This window comes from Urtica dioica, chromosome 2, assembly GCF_054948205.1.
Source record: "Urtica dioica subsp. dioica isolate 48M chromosome 2, U.dioica_male_clone48M_v1_H2, whole genome shotgun sequence".
In the NCBI taxonomy this organism is placed as follows: domain Eukaryota; kingdom Viridiplantae; phylum Streptophyta; class Magnoliopsida; order Rosales; family Urticaceae; genus Urtica; species Urtica dioica.
The window spans coordinates 10578482-10590459 of record NC_142757.1 but is presented as its reverse complement, the minus strand read 5'-3'; the positions used below and the strand labels follow the sequence as shown (position 1 = coordinate 10590459).

The following is an 11978-nucleotide window of genomic DNA, read 5'->3' as shown; positions in this document are numbered from 1 at the left end:
CGCGAGACGCGTGCTCATTGTTAGTTAGAGACCCAGGAAGAGGCCCACTGAGTGCCCCGTGCTGCAATGGGATTGCTTCACAAACATGAGCTCATTGCCGACTGGAGACTCAAGCGAAGGCCATGGAGTGCCCCGTGCCGCAATGGGACTGCAATCCTTAATCGCGAGCTCATTGCTGGAAAAGCTCAGCACGCGCCGATGTCACGAGGAAGATGGTACCACTATTGGATCCCAAACAAGCGATAAAACTCTTAGGCTGCCGAGCAACTGTTCCTCGAAGTCTAAGGCTGCTCTCTTATCATTCCGAAGGATGTAGGGGGGATGTGTGTACACATTAGTCATGCTCTAGAACTAGTTAGATTTGCATCATGCATTCTTATGTTCTTGTTTGCACGTCACATGATATCACATGGCATTAGTTGCTTTTCTTTCCTAAGTTAGACTCTCACTTACTGAGTCAATCCCCTCATATTTTTATGACACTTGGTAATGTAGAGAAGGGCAAGGCAGCGATGTGAATGAAGAATCCGAAGAAGAAGGCCGAACGTGTATCTCTTGACCTATGGGCTAATGGGATCTCACCCGGGATCAAACTATCATGTAATAATATTTTGTTGAACCGCTTTCGTAATCTATCCTCCTACACTATACCCTATATATACGTAAAGCCAGGAGATTGCATATTTATAAAAGTCGTTATAAGACTCAAAGTTTGAATTGAAAAAATAACGAAAAATTGTGGGAGTAAATATCACTCAAATGAGCTCGGCCCAAAGCCCAGTTCGGCCTAATAAGCCTAGGTACATGCGAGACTGGCCCAAGACGTTATTCCAAAGAAATCTAAACTCGACCCGGGCCCACAAACGTCCTAGATGATCCCGCCAAGAAATTTGGAGTTCGAGTCATCAAAGAAACGGTCAAATCGCCTAAAGAGTGGGGATGTATGCAAGAATAAATGATCGAAGACCATCTCTGCACGGACACGTGCATCGATCTGAAGACGAAGGAAAGTTGGCGAGCTAGTTATAAAACTCACCCCATCTTCATTTTGAGGGGACAGGATTAGAGAGAGAGAGATTGCGATATTATTTATAGAAGTTTATTTTCTGCTCATTTGCATTCGAATTTTCTATACTTATAAGGTTTTTTGTTCAATTATTAATAAAAAGGAACTTCCTTTCGCCCCATCTATATTTGTATTCGTATTATCTATCAATTTCTTTCGGGTTCCGGTTCAATCTTCATAATCAGATTCTGAGACCCTCAATTCATATAAATAAATATACGAGATAACTCGAAATAATCTAGTATAGATTGTTGGAACGCGAAATCGGCTCAACAATTTGGCGTCGTCTGTGGGAATTGCGCATCAGAAACCTAACGCCGAAGAACACAGATCGGATATGAAAGAATGTCTTCTAACAGCGAGCATGAAATCCCGATCTCCGGAGCTGATCCAGAGACACGAGCTCTTCTGTTGAAACTCGTTGAAACTACCGCCGAATTCCAAAGGTCGACCCAATCCCAGCTCGATAGCTTGACAGCTGCGCAATCTTCATTTCAAGAGCAGCTCGACTCTGAGCGAGCTATCCTGCTGAGTTCGACCGGTCCGCATACCGCGAACGGACGAAGGTTCGCCCCGCCCGGGAGGCGACTAAGCTTCTCGGGGATCCATATGTCGCCCGACACGGCCGGCCCTAGCAATACGGCCGGAATTGGTCAGTTTGATGGACAGGTCGAGGCCAATGTTTGGCGAGCTCGACCGACTCAAGGCGACCTACCGCCCCCGCCTCCAGGAGGCCCTCCTCCTGGATATGTTCCCCAAGTCATCGACCTCCCCCACGAGGGAGGAGTTCCTGAGGAACCGAATTATTTCGAGCCGATAGTTCGCCCAGATGAAAGAAACCCTCAGAGAGGAGAAATCCGAACTGGGGGAGAATAGTTCGCCAAAGAGATCCCGAGGGACGATCACCCTGCGTTCAATGCCTTCCGTCAGATGGTGGAGGAGAAGTTCCGGGCTGTCGACTCCCGAATGCATTATGCCACGAGCTCGGCCCCTGAGATCGACCGGCTGGTGGCAGACACCGGTCGAACCCCTTTTGCTCCATGCATCACTCAAGTCAGAGTTGGGGACACCGGGAAAATCAGGCTCCCCAAGTACTTTGGTACTTCCAACCCAAAAACCTACGTAACGACCTTTCGTATCGCGATGGGGCGAGCATGCCTGCGAGATAACGAGCGAGAAGTAGGGTTTTGCCAGTTATTTGCCGAAAACCTGTCAGGAAGCGCCTTGGACTGGTTCTCATGTCTGGAAGAAGGGTCTATAAGTTCTTTTCAACAACTGTCGGCCGCATTCATCAAACACTACTCGATGCTAGTAGAAGACGAGGCAACCATGGCAGATCTATGGAACACCCAACAAGCCAGAGAAGAAACCTTGAAAAGCTTCATGACAAGGTTCAAAAATGTCATGTCAAAAATCCCTTCCGTGGAGGGAGAGTCGGCTCTGAACGATCTCAAAAATGGACTGTGGCATGAGTCCAGATTCCGAGAGGAAATGACCGTAAACAGACCACCCACCATCGAGGATGCAATTCATCGCGCTTCGAACTACGCGAAAGCTGAAGAAGAAAGGGCCCTCCTATCAAAGAAACATAATCCAAGGAAGATCCCTCCTATGACACCTGTTCCGGCCATGGCCAGGACACCCGGGATGAGGCCTTACCGAAACAATGAATGGAGGAAGCCTTCAAACATCCCAGAACACGCCTTTAACGTAAACGATGAGGGAGTTCCCGAAGGAAGCACCCCGAAATGGCCGCGTGACAAGAAGAAATACTGCGACTTCCACAAAAACTACGGGCACGACACTCTGGATTGCGTCGTAGCCTGAAAGGTACTTATCGAGAAATATAAAAATGGAGAGCTAAAGAATGTCGACCTGGGACCACCGCCCCAGAAGAAAGAATTTAACAACAACAGAACCCGAGGAAATCCCTGCCAAAAAAGGGGAAGAGCAAAGAAGGATGATAACGACGTCTCCCAAGCAAAACCCCGGATCGACTACATCATGGGAGGTTCGAAGATTTGTAGGGATAGCATAAACTCAATAAAAGCACGCCAACGTCAACTTAAAGGAACACCGAGGTCACCTGGGTGTCAGCAGAAGGAAGACACCACGATCTCATTTAATGAAGATGATACCAAAAGGCTATATGGGCCCCACGACGACGCTTTGATCATCGAACTCGAAGTGGGAAACTGCGTAGTGGCCAGAATCTTAGTTGACGGAGGAAGCTCTGTAGATGTTATATTCAAAACCACTCTGGATAGAATGAACATCGAGGAGACTGAAATCGAGCACAAAACTAACCAGTTATCTGGGTTCAATGGGGAAGTAACGCCCTCTTTAGGTGTTATTGAACTCCCCGTGCGGGCTGGAGACGTAAACCGGATGGTCGAATTTACCGTTCTCGACTGCCCTTCCCCGTTCAACACTATCCTAGGGAGACCTTGGATACATGGGATGAGGGCGGTACCGTCAACCTACCACCTATGCGTGCGATTTCCAACTCCTAGCGGGATACAAGAAATCAGAGGGAGCCAAGAGGCATCCCGAATCTGTTATACGAATAATGATAAAGAAATCATCAAAAAGCACCAGCCGAAAGAAAACATTTCAGAGGATCCACCTAGCGAAGGAACCAGCGAAAGCCAATAGCAATTAATGGCCATCGGAAACGGAGTCGCCCATCCGTCTCCGATAGAAGATCAAGAAGAAAAAGATGGGCCCGATGCGGAGTCAATAACACAAATTCAGATAGACAGAACTGACCCTGAGAGATGTGTAGGCATCAGGGCCAAGTTGAAAGGAAGCATACGTCGAGAACTGATAACATTCCTAAAGAAGAACAAAAAAACGTTTGCATGGACAATGGAGGATATGCCAGGCATAGACCTCGAAATCGCCGTGCACCAACTCAACGTCGATCCCAGTTACAAACCCATAAAACAAAAGCGTAGGAAACTCGGTCCAAAGAGGGCTAAAGTGGTCAACGAAGAAGTAGATCGCCTCTTGAAATCCGGTTTAATACGCGAAGTAAAATACCCCGATTGGCTCGCCAATACCGTCGACGTCAAGAAAAAGAACGGTAAATGGCGCGTATGCGTCGATTATACCGATCTTAATAAAGCTTGTCCTAAAGACAACTTTCCCCTACCACATATAGAACGCCTGGTGGAAGCCACCGCCGGTCATAAGATCTTGTCATTCATGGATGCATTCTCAGGATACAATCAAATCCTGATGCATCCCGACGATCAGGAAAAAACTGCTTTCACAACCGACAAGGGCATCTATTGCTATAAGGTGATCCCCTTCGGGCTCAAAAACGCCGGAGCCACGTATCAACGCCTAGTGAACCGAATGTTTGCCGACAAGATAGGAACAACGATGGAAGTTTACATCGACGACATGTTAGTAAAATCACTACGAGAAACAGACCATGTCCCACATTTAGAAGAATGCTTCAAGGTCCTGAACAGCTATCAGATGAAGATAAACCCTACCAAGTGCACCTTCGGGGTATCTTCTGGAAAATTCCTCGGATACATGGTAACTCAGAGGGGAATTGAAGCCAACCCAGACCAAATACAAGCACTCTGAAATCTGCCCTCTCCCAGAAACAAGAGAGAAATCCAGAGGCTAACAGGACGCGTGGCAGCCCTTAGCCGATTCAACTCCCGATCAACCGATAAATGCTTGCCTTTCTATAAGCTCCTGAAAGAGAATAAGAAGTTTGAATGGACAGAAAAGTGCAAAGAAGCATTCAAGCAACTAAAACAATACCTGGTCGAGCCTCAGGTCCTAGCCAAGCCCAAAGTAGGAGAGCCGCTCTACCTGTACGTAGCCGTATCACACACCGCGGTCAGTGGAGTCCTCGTCAAGGACGAACGAGGAGACCAAAAACCAGTATTTTACATAAGTAGATCACTCGTTGACGCAGAAACAAGATATCCGGCAATGGAAAAGTTATCTCTGGGCGTAGTCACAGCAGCCCGAAAGCTACGACCATATTTCCAATCCCACTCGATAGTAGTAATGACCACTCAACCTTTACGATCATTCCTACACAGCCCCAATCAATCAGGAAGATTAACCAAATGGGCCGTGGAGTTAAGCGAATATGACATCGAATACCGCATTAGAACATGCGCGAAATCACAAGTTTTAGCCGACTTCCTCATCGAGCTCCCCGCAAATGAAAACGAAACCATGGCGAACACCGGAAATTGGACCCTCAAAGTCGATGGTTCCTCCACAAAGCAAGGGGCCGGGATTGGAATACATTTGGTGTCACCACACGGAGAAGTAATCGAACAATCCTTCCGCATGGACTTCATCGCCTCAAATAACGAAGCCGAATACGAGGCCCTAATCGCAGGATTACGCCTAGCCAAAGCTGTGGGAGCAAAATCCGTCTCAGCCTTTTGCGACTCGCAGCTCGTTGCAAATCAAATCAGCGGAGAGTTCGAAACAAGAGACGAACGAATGGAGGCATACGCACAGTTAGTGAAAGGAATGACAAATCAATTCGAAAAATTCGAATTAACCCGCATCCCTAGAGGGGAAAACACCACAGCTGACGCTCTCGCCGCTTTAGCTTCAACATCAAACCCTACGATAAGCCGAATCATACCGGTCGAGGCAATAAAACAATCTTCTATCACTACCAAAAAGCACGAGCATAATGGTAATAATAGAAGAGGGGGACTGGAGAAGGGATATATTCAGATATATCCACGAAGGCCATACCCCGACAGATAAGCAATTACGCCGAAAGCTGATTAGCCAAAGCGCAAGATTCTCTATAATAGACGGAGTGCTTTTCAAAAGAAGTTTCTCCGGAATATACCTGCGATGTATAGGAAAAGAAGAATCCAAACGCATCCTCTCTGTAATACACGAAGGAGAATATGGGAACCACGCGGCCGGAAGAGCCCTAGCCGTTAAAATAAAAAACCAAGGGTACTTTTGGCCAACCATGGTCGCCGACTGTGAACAACATTCACGGAAATGCGACCAATGCCAAAAGCACACCCCAAATATCAAACAACAAGCCGAAGAACTATCTTCCATATCCGCTCCATACCCATTTCTAAAATGGTCCATGAATATCGTCGGCCCCCTAGCCAAAGCACCTGGAGGGTTGAAATTCCTCCTTATAACAACAGACTATTTTTCCAAGTCGGTTGAAGCCGAAGCATTCGTCTCAATAAGGGATGTGGACGTAAAAAAATTTATTTGGAAAAATATAATTTGTCGACACGGAGCGCCGCAGGAGATAATCACTGACAACGGCGCACAATTCATATCAAAAGAATTCCGACGCTTCTGCGTAGCAGAAGGAATCACCTTACGATTCTCGACACCCCGATACCCACAAGGGAACGGGCACGCTGAGGCTACCAACAAGACAATCGTTAGTAACCTGAAAAAGAAACTCCAAGCCAAAAAAGGGCGATGGGCCGACTAACTCCCTGGAGTACTATGGGCCTACCGCTCAAGCCCACGAAGGCCTACCGGGGAAACCCCATATTCCCTGGTCTACGGAGTCGAAGCAATATTGCCCATCGAACACGAGATTCAAACAATTCGCACCATGTACGCGAACGATCACGAAGAAACTAACAATAAAATGCTATGCGACTCCCTCGACTTGACAGACGAAAGAAGAAACCAAGCTTTAACGCGCATGAATTTATACCAACGATCAATCGCCCGATACTACAATAAAGGAGTCAACTTCCGAGAATTTAACACAGGGGATCTCGTGTTAAGAAAAGTGTACCAGAACAGGGCCGAAGATAACGTAGGAAAACTGGGAGCAAACTGGGAAGGACCATACCGAGTCTCAGGAATCCCACGAACAGGCGTCTACAAGCTTGAAACGCTCGACGGTATCCCAGTACTCAGATATTGGAATATCATGAACCTAAAGAAATATTACTGCTAAAAAGTAATGTCACAACAATCGAACTATGTAACGGCTTGATCCCAAACATGGGTACGTAGGCAGCCTTGAAACAAGGTTTAGCCCCCACCTAACATAAACAAGATAAACTTGGAACGAACAAGTTCGATTCGGATCAATTTGCCAAGCACGGCGAATTCGACTTACACCCGCAAATGAACATGCCCAAGGTCTTTGTTCATGCGTAAGTGTATGATAAACCGCTATAAACCGACTCAAGAACAAAGAATGACTTAGAGCTTCGGTTAAAAAAAAAACACATCGTGTATAAGGCATAATCACGATACAATTAGGGGTTCAACTGACGATGGCCGACACATATCATGCTAATAAGTTAACAAATAAACGCAGTAGTAAATAAGCCCGTTCGCTCCAGCACACAAATCTACTGTCTACCGAGATGCGAAAAAAAGCAATTGACAAACGCGGAATAAACATCCATAACATAAAGAGGTAAAATCACGGAATATGTTCGAATAAAATAAAAAAGAGATTACAGATAGAGTTCGACAAACTTGCCCAAACCTCGGGCCCAAAATAAATATGTCCACGCAGGGGCCCAAAGGCGAAAAATTTATTTCATGATTAAAACTTAAGGAAAGAAGATGGGCGAGGCGAGGTGAGTCTAGGCCGATTTGTCCTTAGCGAGCTCGGCCTCATTCGAGTTCTCCCCGGCCTCATCGATCGACGCAACCACGGCTTCTGAGCTGTCAAGCATCGAGCCAAACTGATTCGCAACCTCGGAAGTCTCGGGCACAGGCGCATCGAGGGCGAGCAATCATCGTAAGGAGTGAACTCAAGGTCTTCGGCCCCAGCAAGAGAAGGTAGGGGCACGCTGTCGAGCTCAGCTTGAAGCTTCGCCAGCTCGTCCTTGGCCTCCCGGAGCTCAGTAGGAGCGTCAACGATCTCCTTGTTGACGACCTCCTGGAAGATCGACGACGCCGCTTTGGCTTGGTCGAGATTCCGCAAGATGGTCGTCCTCCTCTTCCCAACCGCGACGAACTCACGGTAGGCCACCAGTGCCCCTTTATACTTCGTCCCAGCAACCTTCCTGCCCGAGCGAATGCCATCGTCCTTAGCTGAGCGGTAAGCTCGGTAAAAGGAACGATACCCCGCCTTCTCCTTCGCCAGCTCGGCCTTCACCCGGTCCAGCTCGGACCCAAGGTTACGATGCGAGGCCTCAGCCAAGTCGAGCTCCTTCTTCAAATCGATCCGCGTCCTCTCGGAGTCTTGAAGGCGATCTTCATTGTCCTTCACGGGACGAGCGTACGTATCCGCCTCGGCGATGAGATGGTCCATTTGACCAAGGGAACCCCGAAACTTCGCGAGCTCGTCCTCGGAGGCCTTCAATTTAGCTCACATCTCTTGGTTTAGGTGGTCGTACATCACCTCGTAACAAAGGACGCCCTTGTTCAGCTCGGCCATGAACTGCGAGAATTAAAAGTTAGCCTCAGGAATAACATGAACTACGCGGAAATAAAAAAAAAAAAAACTTACCCGAGAACCCGCCGCGCTGACTGAGCGATAATAGTTCGCCCCATGCATCCTCGAGACCTTCGGGAGCCGGTACTCGGGATAGTTGAATTGACGCATAAGACACGCCGCAGCCGCCGGATCGTCGCAAATCCGCTTGTCGAGGTTATAATTGAACGCCAGCTTGCAAGAGCCTGGTGAAGACCCCTGCGGCTGACCAGAGCCCTTCACGGCCTTTCCGCAGTCCTCAGCTCATCCCCTCTTCAGGTCGTTCTGCTGGACGCCTTCTACCTCCTTCCTCTTAGCTTGAGAGGACGGAGCCGATAAGGACTTGGCCGCGGCCGCCGAAGCCTTCGCAACCCCGGCGGACGTAGCTTTGGTGGCCCCAGCAGAAGGGGCCTTGGCGGCTTTGGCGTCCTAGGCAGTCTCGGCGGCCTCAGGCTCGCCGTCAAGCTCGATGAGCAACGTGGCCGGAGGCACCGGGACCGAAAGCTCATGGAAGCTGGGAGATCGGCGCCACCGAAGAAGGCGGGATGGCCTTCTCAGTCAGTCTGGAAGAGGTTCCGGTCTCGCTGGCCGCTCTGAGGGCCTTCTTCTTACCCCGCTAGTCAACATCCTCGTTGTTCATCTCGGGCGAGGAAGAGAGGTCGTCTAAAGTGTCATCTAAGGAAATACGTAAAAATAAATGAATGCTAAAATTGCGAAACAAGACGAATGTTGTCAATGGTGCCCACAAGAAGAGTAGTAGTGTCTATTTATGTACATTTGATGTAATAAAGTCTCATGAAGACTCTTGCTTGTAATTGCCTATCTATTCATTAATAAAGTTGAAACGTTCATTCATTCTTTCTTTGTTTGAAGCTTTATGATAAAACCTTAGTCTTTTAGTCCATAAACAAACTTAACAACTTACGAAGAGACAAATGTAGATTTGCATGAACAAACTCTTCGTAGTTTGCTTAAAACGATATATTCGCAATCTTAGGGTCAAAGGACTATTGACCTCAGTATGATTGTTAGAAGAATCTATGATGTCTGGTTATGAGGCATTGAGAGTTGGGGACTCTATAGTTCTTCTAGGTATCTTCCGAAGGTACTGAATTGACCAGTGCACTTCTAGAGACAATATAAGAACAAACCATTTAACCTCTTATGTCTCGAAGTCACTATGTATGAATTGCATCATGCTTACCTTAATCCTGAAATGAGACATGCCATTTCACACCTTAGTATTCTCATTTGAGAAAGTCAAAGTTCGGACTCACTATGTGATTCCGAACAAGGCCTATTGGTGAAGTACTAAGTTGTGAGTCTGTCATGAGTAACTTTGTGAAGTTCTCATAGATATGGAATTCATGTACAAGATTGCTGAAATACAATGTATGTCACCTCATGCTTTGTTCCTTGGAGTGTGAATAAATGAACTGGCCAGTGTCCAAATTGAGTCCTGACTCTTTTGGATGAAACAATGTGACTTGTTAGCTCCTCGTCAATACATTGTTTCTAACTTATTCACAAGCGACAAAGGAGTTGAGGAAATAACAGCTAGAAGGGTAAAATGGTAATTTAGTAAATCATGACTAGCTGATGACATTCATGAAGGGTAAACATAGATAATATTCAGTGGATCCGCTCATCACAATTAGGTGAATTCTTGAGTAGAAAATAAATTCATTTGAACCGAGAGATTTTCAGTGTCAGCTCTTTAGTGGAGTCAGTTGGTATTAAGCTAAACTTGGAAAAGGTTTGTGAACTTTTGAGTCCAAGTGTTTAGCTAAAGCTTTGTTCATTTGGGTCCATGAGGTCACTATCACTAAATCACTCGAAAAGAAGGAATCAGTGAGTGGGCACTTTTAAACACTACGACTTAAGAACGAGTCTCAAAGTCGCAGAGCTAAACACTAGGTCGAGTGAGGACCTAGGTGCCAAGACAAGAAAAAAAATCGAAAATACTTTCCAAAAGCTTCTTCAAAGTTCAAGCTTCAAGAAAGGTTAGTAAACTTCTAGCTCATATTGGTTTTTAATTACATGTACTTGCACTTGTCTAGGTTAGTAAAAACTGTTTTACTTGTAAAAGAAAATTTTTAAAATTCCGCCGCTTACCGAAGCGTTAATTATTTTCTCAAACCCTAGATCGATTCCAACAAATGGTATCAGAGCTATGGTCAAAGATTAGCATGTACATGTTTTTAAAATTATGAGCTTGAAAATCGTTTTCGAAAGTTTACTAATTTTGTGACAAGTTAGAATTGTAATCTTAGATTTTTTTTTTAATTTAATGCTCTTGTCTTTAAATTAAAAAGCATGTTGATTTTCTATGAGTTTGGGATGTTTTTAAAACACATTAGAATCAGTTCTAAAAGTTTTTAATTTTTTATATTGAAAAACGTGTTTTAAAGGTTTGAGAAATTTCGAGTAAAATTTTGTGACTAGTTTTGATATCTTGCTAGTTTCTTATTTTTACTTGAACCGTTTTATGCATGTTGTTATTTCTTTTATTCTATGTTATTACCCTGCTAATAAAACACAAATAAAAGCTTTAAACAACATCTTAAAACGTTCCGTTACACTTGATTCTTTTCGCACCTAAAAAGGACCCAAGTTTTAATTTATTTCTTTTTCTTCGAGCTGGAGTAAACCCGCATTAAAAGTGGCATAACTCTCTGCTCCGAAATCGAAATTTAATGATTCTTGAATCAAATTAAAGCTCTGTCTGTCCTCTGTCCAATGCTACCAGTTTCGGCTGAAAAGGACATCGGAGCCGCCAGATATGGCGATTTTACTCCGAGGTACGCGGCTGTCTGAAACTCCAGTTTTTTAGAAATCCGGATTTTCAAACCCCACTACCATGAGTTATAGAACTCTAATGAGAAAATTTTCTTGAGCAAAAATGTTTTTCATATGATTATAAACATGATGTGTAAGATTAAAATGTTTTGATTTTTGAAAGTTTAATTGAAATTGAATTTTTACAAAACTAGTTTGAATTTTGAAAAACCGTTTTCACTTTCAAACTTGAAAATATTTTGTCATCCAAATCAAATAAATTTTCAAAATGTTTTCAAAACTATATCTATATCACATATGTTCAAAATCTATATGCTCTTGAAAATTTGAGTGGGAGGTCTCCTTGTAGACAAGCCGAAAAATAAAAGGATGTGTAATCTCAAACTTTCAAGTGTTCGAGTGAGTTGAAGTTCACACTTCCCTCACGCACTTTCCCGAAATAGAAAATAGGAAAAGATCGAGTATGTACCTTGTGCCTTTATGCACTAATACTGCTCTGAACATGTCGATCTAGGATTCTCTTCTAGTTGTCCGCTCTGTCGCTCTCTAACTAGGAAATTTGTTTCCGAACTTATAAGAGTCGATGAACCAACTCCAAAAACTAAGTGGGAGGGTTATATTCGTTGTTTGTAACCCACGATCCCCAACACTAATGAAAGATGCAACAACGTGGGACTAAGAGCC

General features: G+C 45.1%; 2 protein-coding genes across 2 annotated transcripts; both read left to right on the top strand.

Moving 5' to 3' along the window:
* Positions 1 to 1996: 1996 nt before the first annotated feature.
* Positions 1997 to 2893, top strand: LOC149404073 (uncharacterized). Its single transcript, XM_089607387.1, has one exon. It carries the CDS (start codon positions 1997 to 1999, stop codon positions 2891 to 2893), a length of 897 nt encoding a protein of 298 aa, XP_089463513.1.
* Positions 2894 to 3070: 177 nt separating this feature from the next.
* LOC149404072 (uncharacterized) lies at positions 3071 to 3721 on the top strand. The gene has a single exon (XM_089607386.1). The coding sequence runs from the start codon at positions 3071 to 3073 to the stop codon at positions 3719 to 3721; it is 651 nt and encodes a 216-aa protein (XP_089463512.1).
* Positions 3722 to 11978: the final 8257 nt, after the last annotated feature.

What these genes read in the sequence shown, in the direction of transcription:
- LOC149404073 (XM_089607387.1), top strand. Translation starts at nt 1,997, where the DNA reads ATGGTGGAGGAGAAGTTCCGGGCTGTCGACTCCCGAATGCATTATGCC.
- LOC149404072 (XM_089607386.1), top strand. Translation starts at nt 3,071, where the DNA reads ATGGGAGGTTCGAAGATTTGTAGGGATAGCATAAACTCAATAAAAGCA.